The following is a 12760-nucleotide window of genomic DNA, read 5'->3' as shown; positions in this document are numbered from 1 at the left end:
GTGAGGCAACAGTGCTAACCGCCCTATGTGGACTTATTGTCATCTGACTACAAGTGTTGCTGTGAAAGGTTGTGAGGAAATATGTATGGATTGTAAACAGAGTTTAAAGTGAATCAGAGTGTCTGTTTTACATGAATATCACAGCAACAACGATACAGAAAAGACCATTTGTCCTCAACAGTTTCCTCAAAGTTGTTAAAGGTGTTTGTGCCTGGAGTTGACAGCGTAGCCAATAAAGTTTTTTTGTAGGCCATCACCAAAAGTCATATCAATGACAATGAGAAAATGTGGGAGAGATGGAGGAAACAGAGAAAGATGCACCAACAAAATGATCCTGTCAGGCAGGTACTGTATGACAGGTGTCCTCAGCTCAATAAAGCAGAATGTTCCTCTGAAAAGGAATGAGGAAATATTCAGGGGATAGTACCCTGCATTCCTACCTGGAAGGTAAGTAGGTTCGTAGGAAAGGAGTGGTGAAAGGAGGAGTTAGTCTCCCAGCCTCTGTATTTAAACAGGTCAGGTATTACACCTGTCAGCTACAGCAGAGTCCTGCTTCCCTCTACAACAGGAAAGGTGAGTAAGTTCATATTTTCATATATCTGAAGACATACTGCAAATCAAATGCAACTCATACTTGCTTACTTGGTTTGTCATGAATACAATATCTCTGGACATTAAATTATGGTTTATTTATTGGAATCTGTGAGAAACTTGGCAGTGCCATTACTAAGGAAATAACTGCTTTGTTTAAAAATCTTCTGTATGTGTTAATGTATGTCTGGATCAGGGCTTAACCTACCAAAGAGACCAGTTGTAAAATGTATAAACTCCAAAGAGAGGATGTTAACATCAGGCTGGGTCCAGCAGAACGTCCTAATACAACCAGAACAACACTGCAACTGTATTCTGTCCAGAATAGTTTCTTTGGCAATAATTTATTCTATTGACAAAATAAATATGATGCACAGTCAAAATGAAATGCAACACATAATCAGTCCACTCCACCATGTCGTTGTCATATGAAATCAGAGAAACCACTCCTTCAACTGACAGCAAGCAAAGCACAGCCAGAGGTGACCTGCTCATGTCAGCCCCACAGCTGACACACAGCCAAACTTTTTTCAGTTGTGTCAAAATTGTGTGTTTTTTGTCTCAATATTTCATCAAACCACTATTGTCATCTTATCCTTTTGTGGCCCTATCAAGTGCCTCAGTTTCATACACGATCTCCTGCTAGCATCTAGTGGACATTTTGTGTTTTTACACATTGCTAACACTACTATGATTTTCTGCTCCATTTGGACCCAAAATGATATGTCCGAATGTCAGTGTCAAGTTTTGAGTGAATGTTTGAGCTTCAACCCAAGTTGTGTAACAATCACTAAATCTTCAAACTTTTTATTTCCACAACAACCTTATGACTTATGTCAGGCTAGCTGATCAACAGTAGATTGTTAGAGTGGTGCTGTAGAGCAGGAAATGTGGGGCTTTTTTGACCATGGAAAGGATATGCCTGAGCCATCACCTGTTGTACTGTCGCCCCAGTGTTTGAATAAACTTGAAGAGGTTATATAGGAAGAGACTTTGATAAATCAGATGGAGTCTGGTGAAGAGCCTTTTTGAGGCTGGTGGGCTGACATTCAGATGCTTTAGGTCTCAGCAATTGTTCTCAGAGTGAACTGGATGAGGTTAAGTTTAGGCTTAAAAGAAGTGATGCCACAGGGACAGCCGGTTGTGACATTTAGGCAGAGGACGCTCACGAGAAGGTTCCCAGTCCCTTTATTATTACCTTCTTGATTTATGTAGTGTCTGAAGTATGGTATGGTTTTCACTCTCTTAAGAATCTCTGAAGCTGCATATATGTTTTTCTATTCTTTGGGTTCATATTTAGGTTAATAGCTGTGAACGTAAATCTGTGAATGTAAATCTGTAAGTGTTAGGGATAACACCTCCTCTCTGTTTTTTGGAAAAGTGAGGTCATTGAGTGAGGTGCCAATGTCCCGCTATAGATCATGAAGACAACTAACATATATATATACTGATGTTTAGAGCTGTTAGGAGAGAGATCCATATTGGCTCGGATCCTCTCACAGGCTACTGCAGTGCTTGTTTTGTCACTTCTTTGTAATTAACTTCTATATACAAGCAAGCCAGTGTCAGCAGAGATCTCTTCGTCATCTTCACATCATCACCATCAAATATACCACATTTACTAATCTTTTCCTTGGAACTTCAACATAATCATCATATATTTTTTCATTTGTTTTACAGCTACAGATATTATGTTGCTTAACTGTTATACTTTTGTTTTCACTTTAAGTGTTAAAAGGTTTTAATAAATAATAGATCAGTGCTTCTCGTAGATCAAAACTTTAATAGGGTTGAATGGGGATATTTTTTGCATGTTCAAAGAAATATTGGTATGGTCCTAATTTTATTTCATAGATTAAACTCATATACCTCACCCAAAGCCTCTGTAAATGCGCAGTATTTTCAGCTGTCAAGGGGGACCTGTCAGGGATCAGTGCACTACTATTTGTCTTGGCCATAAAGCCCTTATCCATTACACTGAAATCACTGGCATCAAAAAGTGGAGGAGAGGAGCACAGGGTATCTTAATATGAAGATGATTTAGTAATGTATGTATCAGACCCAGTTTTAAGTGTACCTCATATTATCCATACTTTGAGGAGATTTGGCACATTTTCTATGTATAAACTGAACTTTAGTAAAAGTGAATGTTAACCTGTTAACAACTTGGTATTTCAATTATAGGACAATGCCTTACTGATCCAAATGTCTAGAAATGGCTTTAAATATCTGAGCATTAATATGACAATGGACATGCAGAAGCAATTACATCAATAACAATAATAATAAGTAATACAAACTAATTCTCTTAATTTATCATGGCTTTATACACCATAACCACGCATTTGACTTTTTGCAGTCATTATGCTTTGTTTTTGATATCATCCATACTCACCAAGCCAACCCACCAATATTCACCCCCTGCAACCCAGCAACCCCAACCCCAACATAGACTGGAGAACACTGGAGATTACACAGACACAGTAAGCAACTCAAGAGCAAGGGGCTCTTGACAAAGCATCAGCCACAGCGTTCTCATGTCCTTTGATGTGGCGTTCATCTAAACAATATGATTGTAGGAACAAAAACCACTGCATCAGTCTGCAGTTAGTTCCTTAGTTCCAGACCCCCAAATGCCAAGACTGGTCACGTGAGGTCCTCAGCACCTCCTCCTGGAACTCCACTGGAACAACAATTTGGATAATACCAATAAAATGCTCCCCTTGAGGCACCCTCACCAGGACCTGATTTTACAGGAGGTAACCTCTTGTGGCACTCTTCCCATCACAGAGCGATGAACCAGCATGCTGCTCTGCCACCAGCTCACTGTGAGAAATATAAAAGAATCCGGTATGGACACAGGGGAGGCCTCATTCCCGTCTGTACACTGCTCCACTTCTGGCTCTGAAAAGTCTGATGCAATACTGCAACCTCCTCCAGCCTCCACCTGTATATCAGGAGAAATAGAACAGGTAGAAATGACACCAGAAGAGCCGTCACAAGAGGGACTGACAGGACTGATATTCCTGGTGACTGGACGGATTATTGGAGCAATAAGTGCTACAGGCTTAACCTGCGCACTACTGAACCCTCTTTTGATCCAGCCTTCACAGGACACTCGGCTTTCCAGTGCCCTCTGCCTTTGCAGTAGTTACTGGAATCACAATGTAATGGACTCTCTGAGGCCTTCTCTGACCATGGCAAGGACTAGCTGTCTCTTCCCACCGTTTACCCGCTGGCCGAAACCCACTGCCATCTCCCTGGAAACCAGAGTCATCCCAAACTCTGTATACACGATCACGTGTTCTTCACCTTATGTTCATTTACAAACATAAGAATATGACTGGGCACAGAGTTTTTAAATCGCTCCAGAACAACCATCACAAAACTGGGGGACCGAGCATAGATTAGTGGACACATCAAACCCATGTGAAGGCCCAGCAAAACCTCCAGGAACCTGCCTCACACCACTCACATTACTTTAGCTTAACCTGTGCTCCTCCAGTTCCAACTTCTTAACTTCCATTTGCAGCAACAGTAACTCTCTCTGCTGTTCAAATGTTAAAACGGCACTCACTCCAACTTCACAAGAGGCAATCACTCTATACGAGTCTCCACCAGGAGCAACAGCAGGTCATTTTTGATGGAGAACACGCCCCTCTAACAGGTTCTCTTTTAAAATATTTTTCCTGTTTTCCTTCATCCATTTATCTCTGATGTCCATTTTAAAATGCTCTGCAATTTTCTCTAATTCCTCTCATGAACAACACTTCAGTGTCGGAGAACAACTCCTCTGACGGGCCTTTCAAAAATTCTTCTACCAGATCCATAACTGAGAAAGAAAAGTGTTAACCTTACCTGTCTGATTTCACACAAAGTGACAAATATCACCAGCAGCTTGAGCTTCAGAGATCCACACAGTCACACACCACCACAGCTCCGACCCTCTATCTGCCTGACCAGAAACTAAGTAATGCTGCTTTTCCATTACACAGTTTTAGTACTATTTGCCTCTATTAAACACCTACTCGACTATGGTTGTTTTCCATTACAGTTGGGTACCACCTCAGCATGGGTGGGGTCATCATAGCAAGGTGGCCTGAAACTCCTGTAACGTCATTTGTATGCAACACAAACACAACACAATAATAAAAACATGTGGTTTCTGTTGCCAGGTTTTTAAAATGGTGGGTTTGATTCTTGTGAAGGAGTCGCTCTCATGACTCATCCAGTGACGTCACTCCCTGGCCAATCAGGGGCCTGTGGTCTGTTGACGTTACATTTTTGGCTTGAAGTAGGTACTACAAAAGTACCTGGTACCATGTACTACCACCTAATGGAAAACCCTAAAAACCGAGTAGAGTCGAGTCAAGTAGATCCAAGCAGGTGCTAGTGGAAAAGCACTATAAGATCCCCTCTGGTCTTCAGGTGTTATTTGTAGTGGGTACTTACGCACTACATCCCACAAGCCCAGTGAAGTGACAATGCAGCAACTCTCCCTGCAGCTTCAGACGTGCCCCTGAGAAAACTGCTCCAACCAATTTCATCACCACAGTGACAAATCCCCCCCAGTGAACTCGGGGAATTTGTTCCTGAGCCAAACAGGGACAGAACAGTAGCACCTTACCAAGGTTATGTCTCCAGGACCAGCAGAGCCCAGTGGAAACAAAATCACCACCTATCTTGGCAACACAAACATCAGAATGAAACAAACAGATATGTCAGTACAGCCGCTAAACCAAAACAACCAGATGGCTTACTTACCACACCTGTCCATGTCTCCCACTGCGCATTCACAAAACCGCTGCACGGGCAAACTACAACCCAGTGTCGATGTCACACTGACACAACAACTAAGTAACTGTCTCACTCACAAAACTTCCCTTCCACTCATCAAACAATTTACTCCCAGCTGAACCAGCAGCACTACACAGATCTACACTGGGGAACAGGGAACAGACGATTGGCACAGCCTGGCTCTAGAGCTGTGTCAAGGAATGGAGACAGTACGAGTTGGCATTTTAAAGTAAAGAATATTCTATTTACAAAAGAGTAAATTAATTAGTCTGAGACTTAGACTTAGACAGACTTTATTGATCCCTTGGGATGACTCCCTCAGGGAAATTAAGTTTCCAGCAGCTTATACAGACAGAGCCACAACACACAGGGCAGTTGCAATGACAGTTTGCAAAAGACAGACAAGAATAATCAATCTAACCAAAAATACAAGGCAACTAAGGATAACAAAAATCAGGTCGGCTGGAAACAGGAACCATCCCCAGCGACAAAGACTCCAGAATGAGCACACACCGGGCCCAGGTGTGGCTCATTCAGCTGATGACCCTCCGCCCACCGTCACAAAGGAAAACTACAGGAACAAAACAACAGGGACACCTAGTGTCCAGGTGGAGGAGTCATCATAAAAAGGAAAACACTTCACTTGTTCTTGGCAGAAAAACTGAACTGAATCAAAGTGAATGTGCTCCCCACATCTATTTCAATGTATCCCACTTCTTCCTAAATCTTTCTTCAATCTATTGATTAGGCCTTCATTTAATTTATGTGGGAAGATAAGAAACCATGTTTAGAACTGCCACAGAGGCCTAAATTACAAGGTGGCTTATAGCTCCTTAGATTCAGGTAGTGATGATTAAGTAACTGGGAGTTTTTATTTTCCAGCTGAACTTTATCGACACCATGGCCTCATGTGGTGAAGATACCATAGAGACTGCAGCTGTGGGAAGACCGTTCCAGCTCGGCATGCTGTATGACTGCCGGAAGGATGCTCTCATTCCAGGTCAGACCTCATGGATGTGTTGAATATCTCACTTCCTCTTACTGTGAATTAAAGAGTAAATAAACCAATACACAGTTTAAAAAGTATTGTGACACATACTTCAGAAGCTGCAATAGATATAATCTGGAAAACAGAATGTTAAACTGCTCACTGTTACACATTTAACTGTGGCATTTCAAGTCTTTGACTTTTCTCTGTATCATTAATTGGTCAACAGGTGTAACCTTATGGGATCTAAAGGAGCTACAAAAGAATACAAGTGTGCAACAACAAAATAATACTGAGTTTAATGTCACAGCATCAGATTCGATTGAGGAGAAGTCCAATTTGTTAAAGATCTCTGGCTCTCTTAAACTGAGTCTGTTGGGAGGACTGGTGAATGTGAGAGGATCAGCAAAATATTTCCAAGACACAAAGAAATCTCAGAAACAAGCTCGAGTGACTCTTCAGTACAACGCAACAACAAAGTTTGAAACACTGACAATGTCTCACCTGGCTCATGGACAGGTATCTCATCCTAATGTGTTTGAAGACGACACTGCCACTCACGTGGTCACAGCCATCCTGTACGGAGCTGGAGCTTACTTTGTGTTTGACAGAGAATCATCATCAGAGGACGAGACAAAACAAGTGGAGGGAGAAGCTAACCTCACCTTCAACAAGCTGAAATTCCTCACAGTAGATGCTGAGGCTTCATTCAACATGGATGACAAAGAGAGAGCAGCAGTAGAAAAATTTAGCTGCACGTTTCACGGAGACTTCAAGCTACCCTCCAACCCAACGTCCTTCACTGATGCTGTGAAAGTTTACAGGACCCTTCCTGACCTGCTGGGACAGGATGGAGAACATGCTGTTCCTCTCAGGGTGTGGCTATACCCTCTGGTGAAGCTGGATTCAAGAGCGGCAAGACTCCAAAGAGACATCAGCCGTGCTCTCATCACGTGCTCATCAGAAACTATAGAGAGTTTAAACAGGACAGAGATGAGATGCAGCGACCTCCTGAAAGACACCGCAGCAACAACATTTCCTGCCATGGAGAAGAAGGTTCAGGATTTGATGCAGATGTGTTGCCAGTACAAGCTTGACTTCATGCAGAAGCTCGGGTCAGTGCTTCCTTCAATCCGAGGGGGTGGGAAAGAGGAGAGTGTCCTTGAGGAAATCCTTAAGGCTCATGAGAGGTCACCATTCAACAACAAAGACCTGGATCAGTGGCTAAAAACCAAAGGGAAGGAATCAGATACTCTGAAATCCTTCCTTAAACAGCTGGACAAACTAGGAGTGAAAATGGAAGACCATCTGGATGACCTGTTGTCTGATTTAGATGTCAGAAATGTTGTGTGCTTTTCATTTACCTCTGTAGACCAGCCTGATGGTTTCCTGGTCAAACTGTCCAATCATCTCAGACCAGCAGGAATGGTGGACTCTGCTGGATCCTCTGATCTACGGGACACGAACACAGACTGGCTCTCCAGTGATACTCGACAGACAATGAGGAAACAACTGAAACTGTTTGGAGAACTGAAGAAGTCCAGCAACAGTGATGACACCAAATTCATAGTTACATCAAAATATGCTGAGAGTCATCCTGGAGCGTGTATTTTCATATATGAAGACGGGTGTGATGATGCAGTCTGTTTTGTTTCTCCATCAAAACCTGCCACTCCATCCACCACTGCATCATATGACAGCTTCACAGTTACAGTATCTGAACCAGACTCTGTCACTGTAGAGTACACAGTAGACTACAGACAGAAACAGCAGCAGGACACTGAATGGACATCTCACCCAGTGAAGAAGAACCAAGAGACAGTAACTCTGTCAGGACTAAAGCCAGACACTGAGTATGAGATCAGAGCCACAGCTGTGGGTAAACTCAGCTATGCTGTCAGCAGTGATGTCTGCAGGGCTGTAACCCTCACAGCAGTTGGTCCACCCACTCAGGTAAAAGACACTGAAGTGAAAGCAAACTCCATCACTCTGACATGGAGCAACCCGTCTGTCCAACGCTGTGAATCTGTAAAACAGTTTATCATTGAGTTCAGAGAGGAGAACAGCAGTCAGTGGCAGAGTAAAGAGACCAGAGAGGAGGTCTACACATTCACTCTGAACAGCCTTAAACAGGATACAGTCTACTCCATCAGGATGTGCACAGATGGAGGTGTTGGAGTAAGTCAGCCTGGTGAAGAACTCAATGTTAAAACTAAGAAAGAACCACTGGATGCAAAGAAGTCCACACTCATCCAAGGTAATCCACCAGTCTACCTACTTAAACTGAAACCAGCAGGAGTTATTAATCACAGAGTTGTAAGGTTTCATATTTGGTGAGATGCTGAGATACTTCCATAGGCATGACTATGCATGACATGGTCTGCATAAAGGGAAACTAGTCCCCTCACCCTGAGGATCCAGGTTCAAGTAAGTGATTTGTCATGAAGTATGATGGACCTCCCACAGTCACAGTGTCCACTGGTCAGAAATGATATCAGTAAAGGATTTTCTCTTGTGCTCTCACAAAACCACAAGTTGACAGTTGCTATCAACTAATTGACTTTTATGACCCCAGATATTGATTTCTTCCATGGATTTTGATATTTTATCATTCACTCTTGAAAACAGTTTTCAGCAGAGTTGAGCACTGTCATAAAATGAACAATCTCCCCCCTCATATTTTATATACTGTTTCAAATATCAAACCTATTAAAAATCAATATGAGTTGGGGTGCCTCCATAGTTAAATGGTTAGGGTGCGAACCACATGGACCTCAGTGCTCAGAGCAGCTGGTCCCTGGTTTGACTCCTGATCCAGCTGGACCTTACTGCATGTCATTCCCCTGCTCCCTCTTACTGTCTTATCCAATAAGAACTTTAAATAAAATAAATAAATATGAGTTAACCTCATTACAAGCAGATTAACAGAAAATAGATGACATCCTCTGTTTTTCTTTTTTTTTCAACACAGAGATGCAGAAAACCATCAAGATACCGATGAGTCTCTTAAACTGGGAGGAGTACCTGATTCCTGCACCCCTCTCTATCGCCATCATAGGGGAACTCGTCTTCATCTCCCACTGTGATGACTTCTCCATCAACAAGAACCCCCCAAAAGGTGGCTACAAGTTCATTAAGTACCCAGACTCCTTCAGGGCCTGTCTTATGCAGGTCTATGACTCGTTGTCACACGCATTCAATGAGGCCCACAAGAACATGGATCAGATCTGCATTCACACGAGCACAGTTCCTGATTATATGAAGACTGCAGTCAACATTCTTTTCAACAGCACTGATAAAATAATTGAAGCTCTCCTGCCAAATCAACTGGAAAACATTCGCACCATTCTAGACGAGTGTGAGACACTAGCAGACAGTGTTGAAAAGAAGTATACTGATGTTATCAATTTAATCCAGGAGCTGTTGGAGGCCTGTGCCACTGCTGAACAGGTCAAGATGAAACTGGAAGAAAACAAACTGAGTGAGCAGAGTGCAAGACAGCTGAGTGAACAATCCAAGAAAGCACAACAGTCATATGAGAAGAGTGTGGAGAACATGGAGAAGAATCAGAAAGAGCTGACTGACATCCTGGTTGAGATGCAGAACTGCAAAATCAATGAGATCGACTTTAACACCAAAATCAAAATGCTGGTCAAAGGTCTTGATGCCATGGGCAGAGTCAAAGAGCAGTGGGAGAAGATGGTGCGCTTCTTCCAGATGGTCTCCAACATTGTCAAAATCAGTCTCAGCAAGACAATGCACAATTTTATTAATGAGAAGCTCTTTGTAAAAGACCTCCTGTACAAACAGGCCTTTGAAGCCTCCAACGTTGCCAGCCTGTTCCACATGATCTCAGAGACCTACACTGAAGTGTCCAACAAGTACCTGATGGACAGAGTGAGCAGCCTGGGTAAGGTCATGGCCATGGATAAGGAGAGACCAGAGTTCCTTCATGAGCGTCTGAAGCTGCAGGAGTCCTGTGACGAAGCTCAGAGAGGGATTCTGCAGCTGGTCCTGAAGAACAAGAAAGAATTTGAGAGGCAGACCGATGCCAGGATGAAGAAAATAGAGGGTGACCTGAAGGCCATTCTGCCTGCTGCTCCACCTGAGGAGACGGAGAGAATCAAAGAGATCGTTCAGGCCGGCTTCAGTAAAGAAGAAGAGGATTACTACTGATTCAGGTTCACTGTTTACTGCAGAATCTAGATAACCATGGTATATCACAGTATGATACAGAAGCTTCACATGTGGGTGTTAGCAAGTCCACCTCCTGGTGTTGGGTCAAGTTTTTTCCACTTTGTTGTTTCCTTGTGTTTTATAGTGATCAGTGTGAGACAGTGTAAACCTGAGTATAAACCAGAGAAATCCTGTCTGATGATTGTGTTCATATAATGCACGTCTGACTTGGGAGAGGGAATGAAGTAATACAGAGAAGTATAATCAGAGCTAGAGATGTGTGTGTGTGTGTGTGTGTGTGTGTGTGTGCAGAGATAAATCTAATGTGTGTGCTGTAAAACATCAGGTTTTCTCTGTCACAGACTGGCTGCACATCTTCAGCACTCACTCATTTTAGAGAAGAATCATTTATTTCAAGTCGTCCTTTCTGTTCAACAAAGTCATCTTCATCGTCTTCTCTTTTTTCAGATGTATTTAACCTTTACTTTAGCTGCATGTAATCTGTTACATTTCAGTCACACTTGACTCTGGATGAGACTTTGTACTCTGCTTGCTGTGCTCAATAAAACTAAGTAGATCCTCTTGATCTACTGAAAAGACAGAATCATGTTTATCTTATTGGTTCTGTCACTCCACTGATCCAAAGCTTCTTCAACGATTGTCTGATACTTTTCAACAACTCCCTGATGTTAGAAACACTAATCTACAAGTAGATACCATGATGAGGGACGCTGGATCAATCCTGACCTCTTGTTGTCGTTCTAGTAATCCAGCAAAGTAATGGAGTACATGGTTAAGAGATGACATCACCCCTCCAATGCACAGTACCAAAGGCTACAGACTGGCAGCTGAATATCTTTAGCACGTCACAGTTCTTACAACACATATATTTAAGATAATAATAATGACTGAGTTGAGATGATTGAATTTCTCACTAACATCTGTTTTATAAAACGAGGAGATGCTGTTGTCAGCGTAGGTACGACCATGATGGAGACTCATCTGTTCTTAACAAGTCTCTTCATCCTTGACAGAACAATGAGATGTGCTACACGTCACCAGTGTTCAGTGACTTTTATATATTCAGTTCATGTGTCAGCTGGAATATTAGTTGCTGCACATTTCTCATTTTAGAACAACTGTCATCAGCATGTGAGAAGATCTTTAACCTTAAAGGTGTGAGAGCAGAGGAAACACTTGATGACACAGTGAGACAAGATGATGATGATGATGATGTATATATCATACATCATCTGTTGTCCAGGCCTCATCATAATCTATTATACTGACTTCAGCAGCCATTAGCAGCAGTAGGAGGATGTAGAAACCGATTTGACCACAAGAGGGCGATATCTTCACCTACTGCTCAGAGACCTGACAGGCTGAGGTTTCTCTCTTCACTGCTTTAATGCAGGTCTGAGAACAAGCCTCACAAATTAAAACTCTTCATAAATATCAAACACAAACCTCCAGTTTCTGTACAATCCTCAAAAAAACAAACAAACAAAAAAAAATAAATAAAACAAAACCCACCAATCAGTTGAAATTAAACTGGACCTTGTCATTCTGGACTCAGTGGTTTGTCTTCCAGTTTCTGTTTTAGGTCAGATCCTGCCCCTCCCTCCTGCTCTGCAGTAACACTCTCTCCACCTTTTCCCCTCACCTGATTCCCCACACCCAGCTCTCTGTCAGACTCTCTGCCCTCCCAGCTGTAACTCTGACTTTCCATGTTAGCTGTCCCCGTCTCTTTCTGACCTCCTGTCTGCTTGAGGACGATGCCTTTCAGGGCCTCCTTTGTCCTGTTACCTGGTGTGTTTACCTGCCTGTTGCTGACTTCATCCCTCACCTGTCTCCTCTTACCTGCCACCCTCTGCATCTCTGAGAGTAAAGCTGAGCTGTTTCAGCTGTCACACAGTGTCTGGATATAGTGACAGTACAGACTGATTGCTGTGCACTAACATATAATGTGAAGTATGAATTCATGTGTTTCTGACACAGTCTTTATTCTGAGCTTCATTAACATAATTTTTACTGGTTTAACGTTGTGTTTTCAATTTGTGCCTCATGTTTCAGCTGAACTCAGTCACAGAAGTCTCCATCAGTTTCTCTGAAACATAATAAACCAGTGATGTTTAAAAAACCCAGAAGGCTCAAAACCAAGAAAACAAACACCTATAGTAACATATAATTAAACCACAGGGTTCGGAA

The 12760-nt window shown here is 42.5% G+C and overlaps 1 protein-coding gene across 1 annotated transcript; it reads left to right on the top strand.

The window, feature by feature from the left end:
• The first annotated feature begins 511 nt into the window (after positions 1 to 511).
• LOC108891385 (uncharacterized) lies at positions 512 to 11153 on the top strand. Its single transcript, XM_018688510.2, has 4 exons — positions 512 to 573; positions 6271 to 6388; positions 6606 to 8633; positions 9348 to 11153. Exons 2-4 carry the CDS (start codon positions 6289 to 6291, stop codon positions 10550 to 10552), a joined length of 3333 nt encoding a protein of 1110 aa, XP_018544026.1. The 5' UTR covers positions 512 to 573; positions 6271 to 6288; the 3' UTR covers positions 10553 to 11153.
• The last annotated feature ends 1607 nt before the right edge of the window (positions 11154 to 12760 follow it).

Source organism: Lates calcarifer, unplaced genomic scaffold (assembly GCF_001640805.2).
Source record: "Lates calcarifer isolate ASB-BC8 unplaced genomic scaffold, TLL_Latcal_v3 _unitig_1938_quiver_1276, whole genome shotgun sequence".
NCBI classification, from domain to species: domain Eukaryota; kingdom Metazoa; phylum Chordata; class Actinopteri; family Centropomidae; genus Lates; species Lates calcarifer.
The sequence above is the reverse complement of the archived record's forward strand: the minus strand, read 5'-3'. Positions and strand labels throughout refer to the sequence as shown.

Coding starts and splice junctions, on each gene's coding strand:
- LOC108891385 (XM_018688510.2), top strand. CDS start 6,289: ATGGCCTCATGTGGTGAAGATACCATAGAGACTGCAGCTGTGGGAAGA. Junction 6,389..6,605: donor GAAGGATGCTCTCATTCCAG/GTCAGACCTCAT, acceptor ATTGGTCAACAG/GTGTAACCTTATGGGATCTA. Junction 8,634..9,347: donor GAAGTCCACACTCATCCAAG/GTAATCCACCAG, acceptor TTTTCAACACAG/AGATGCAGAAAACCATCAAG.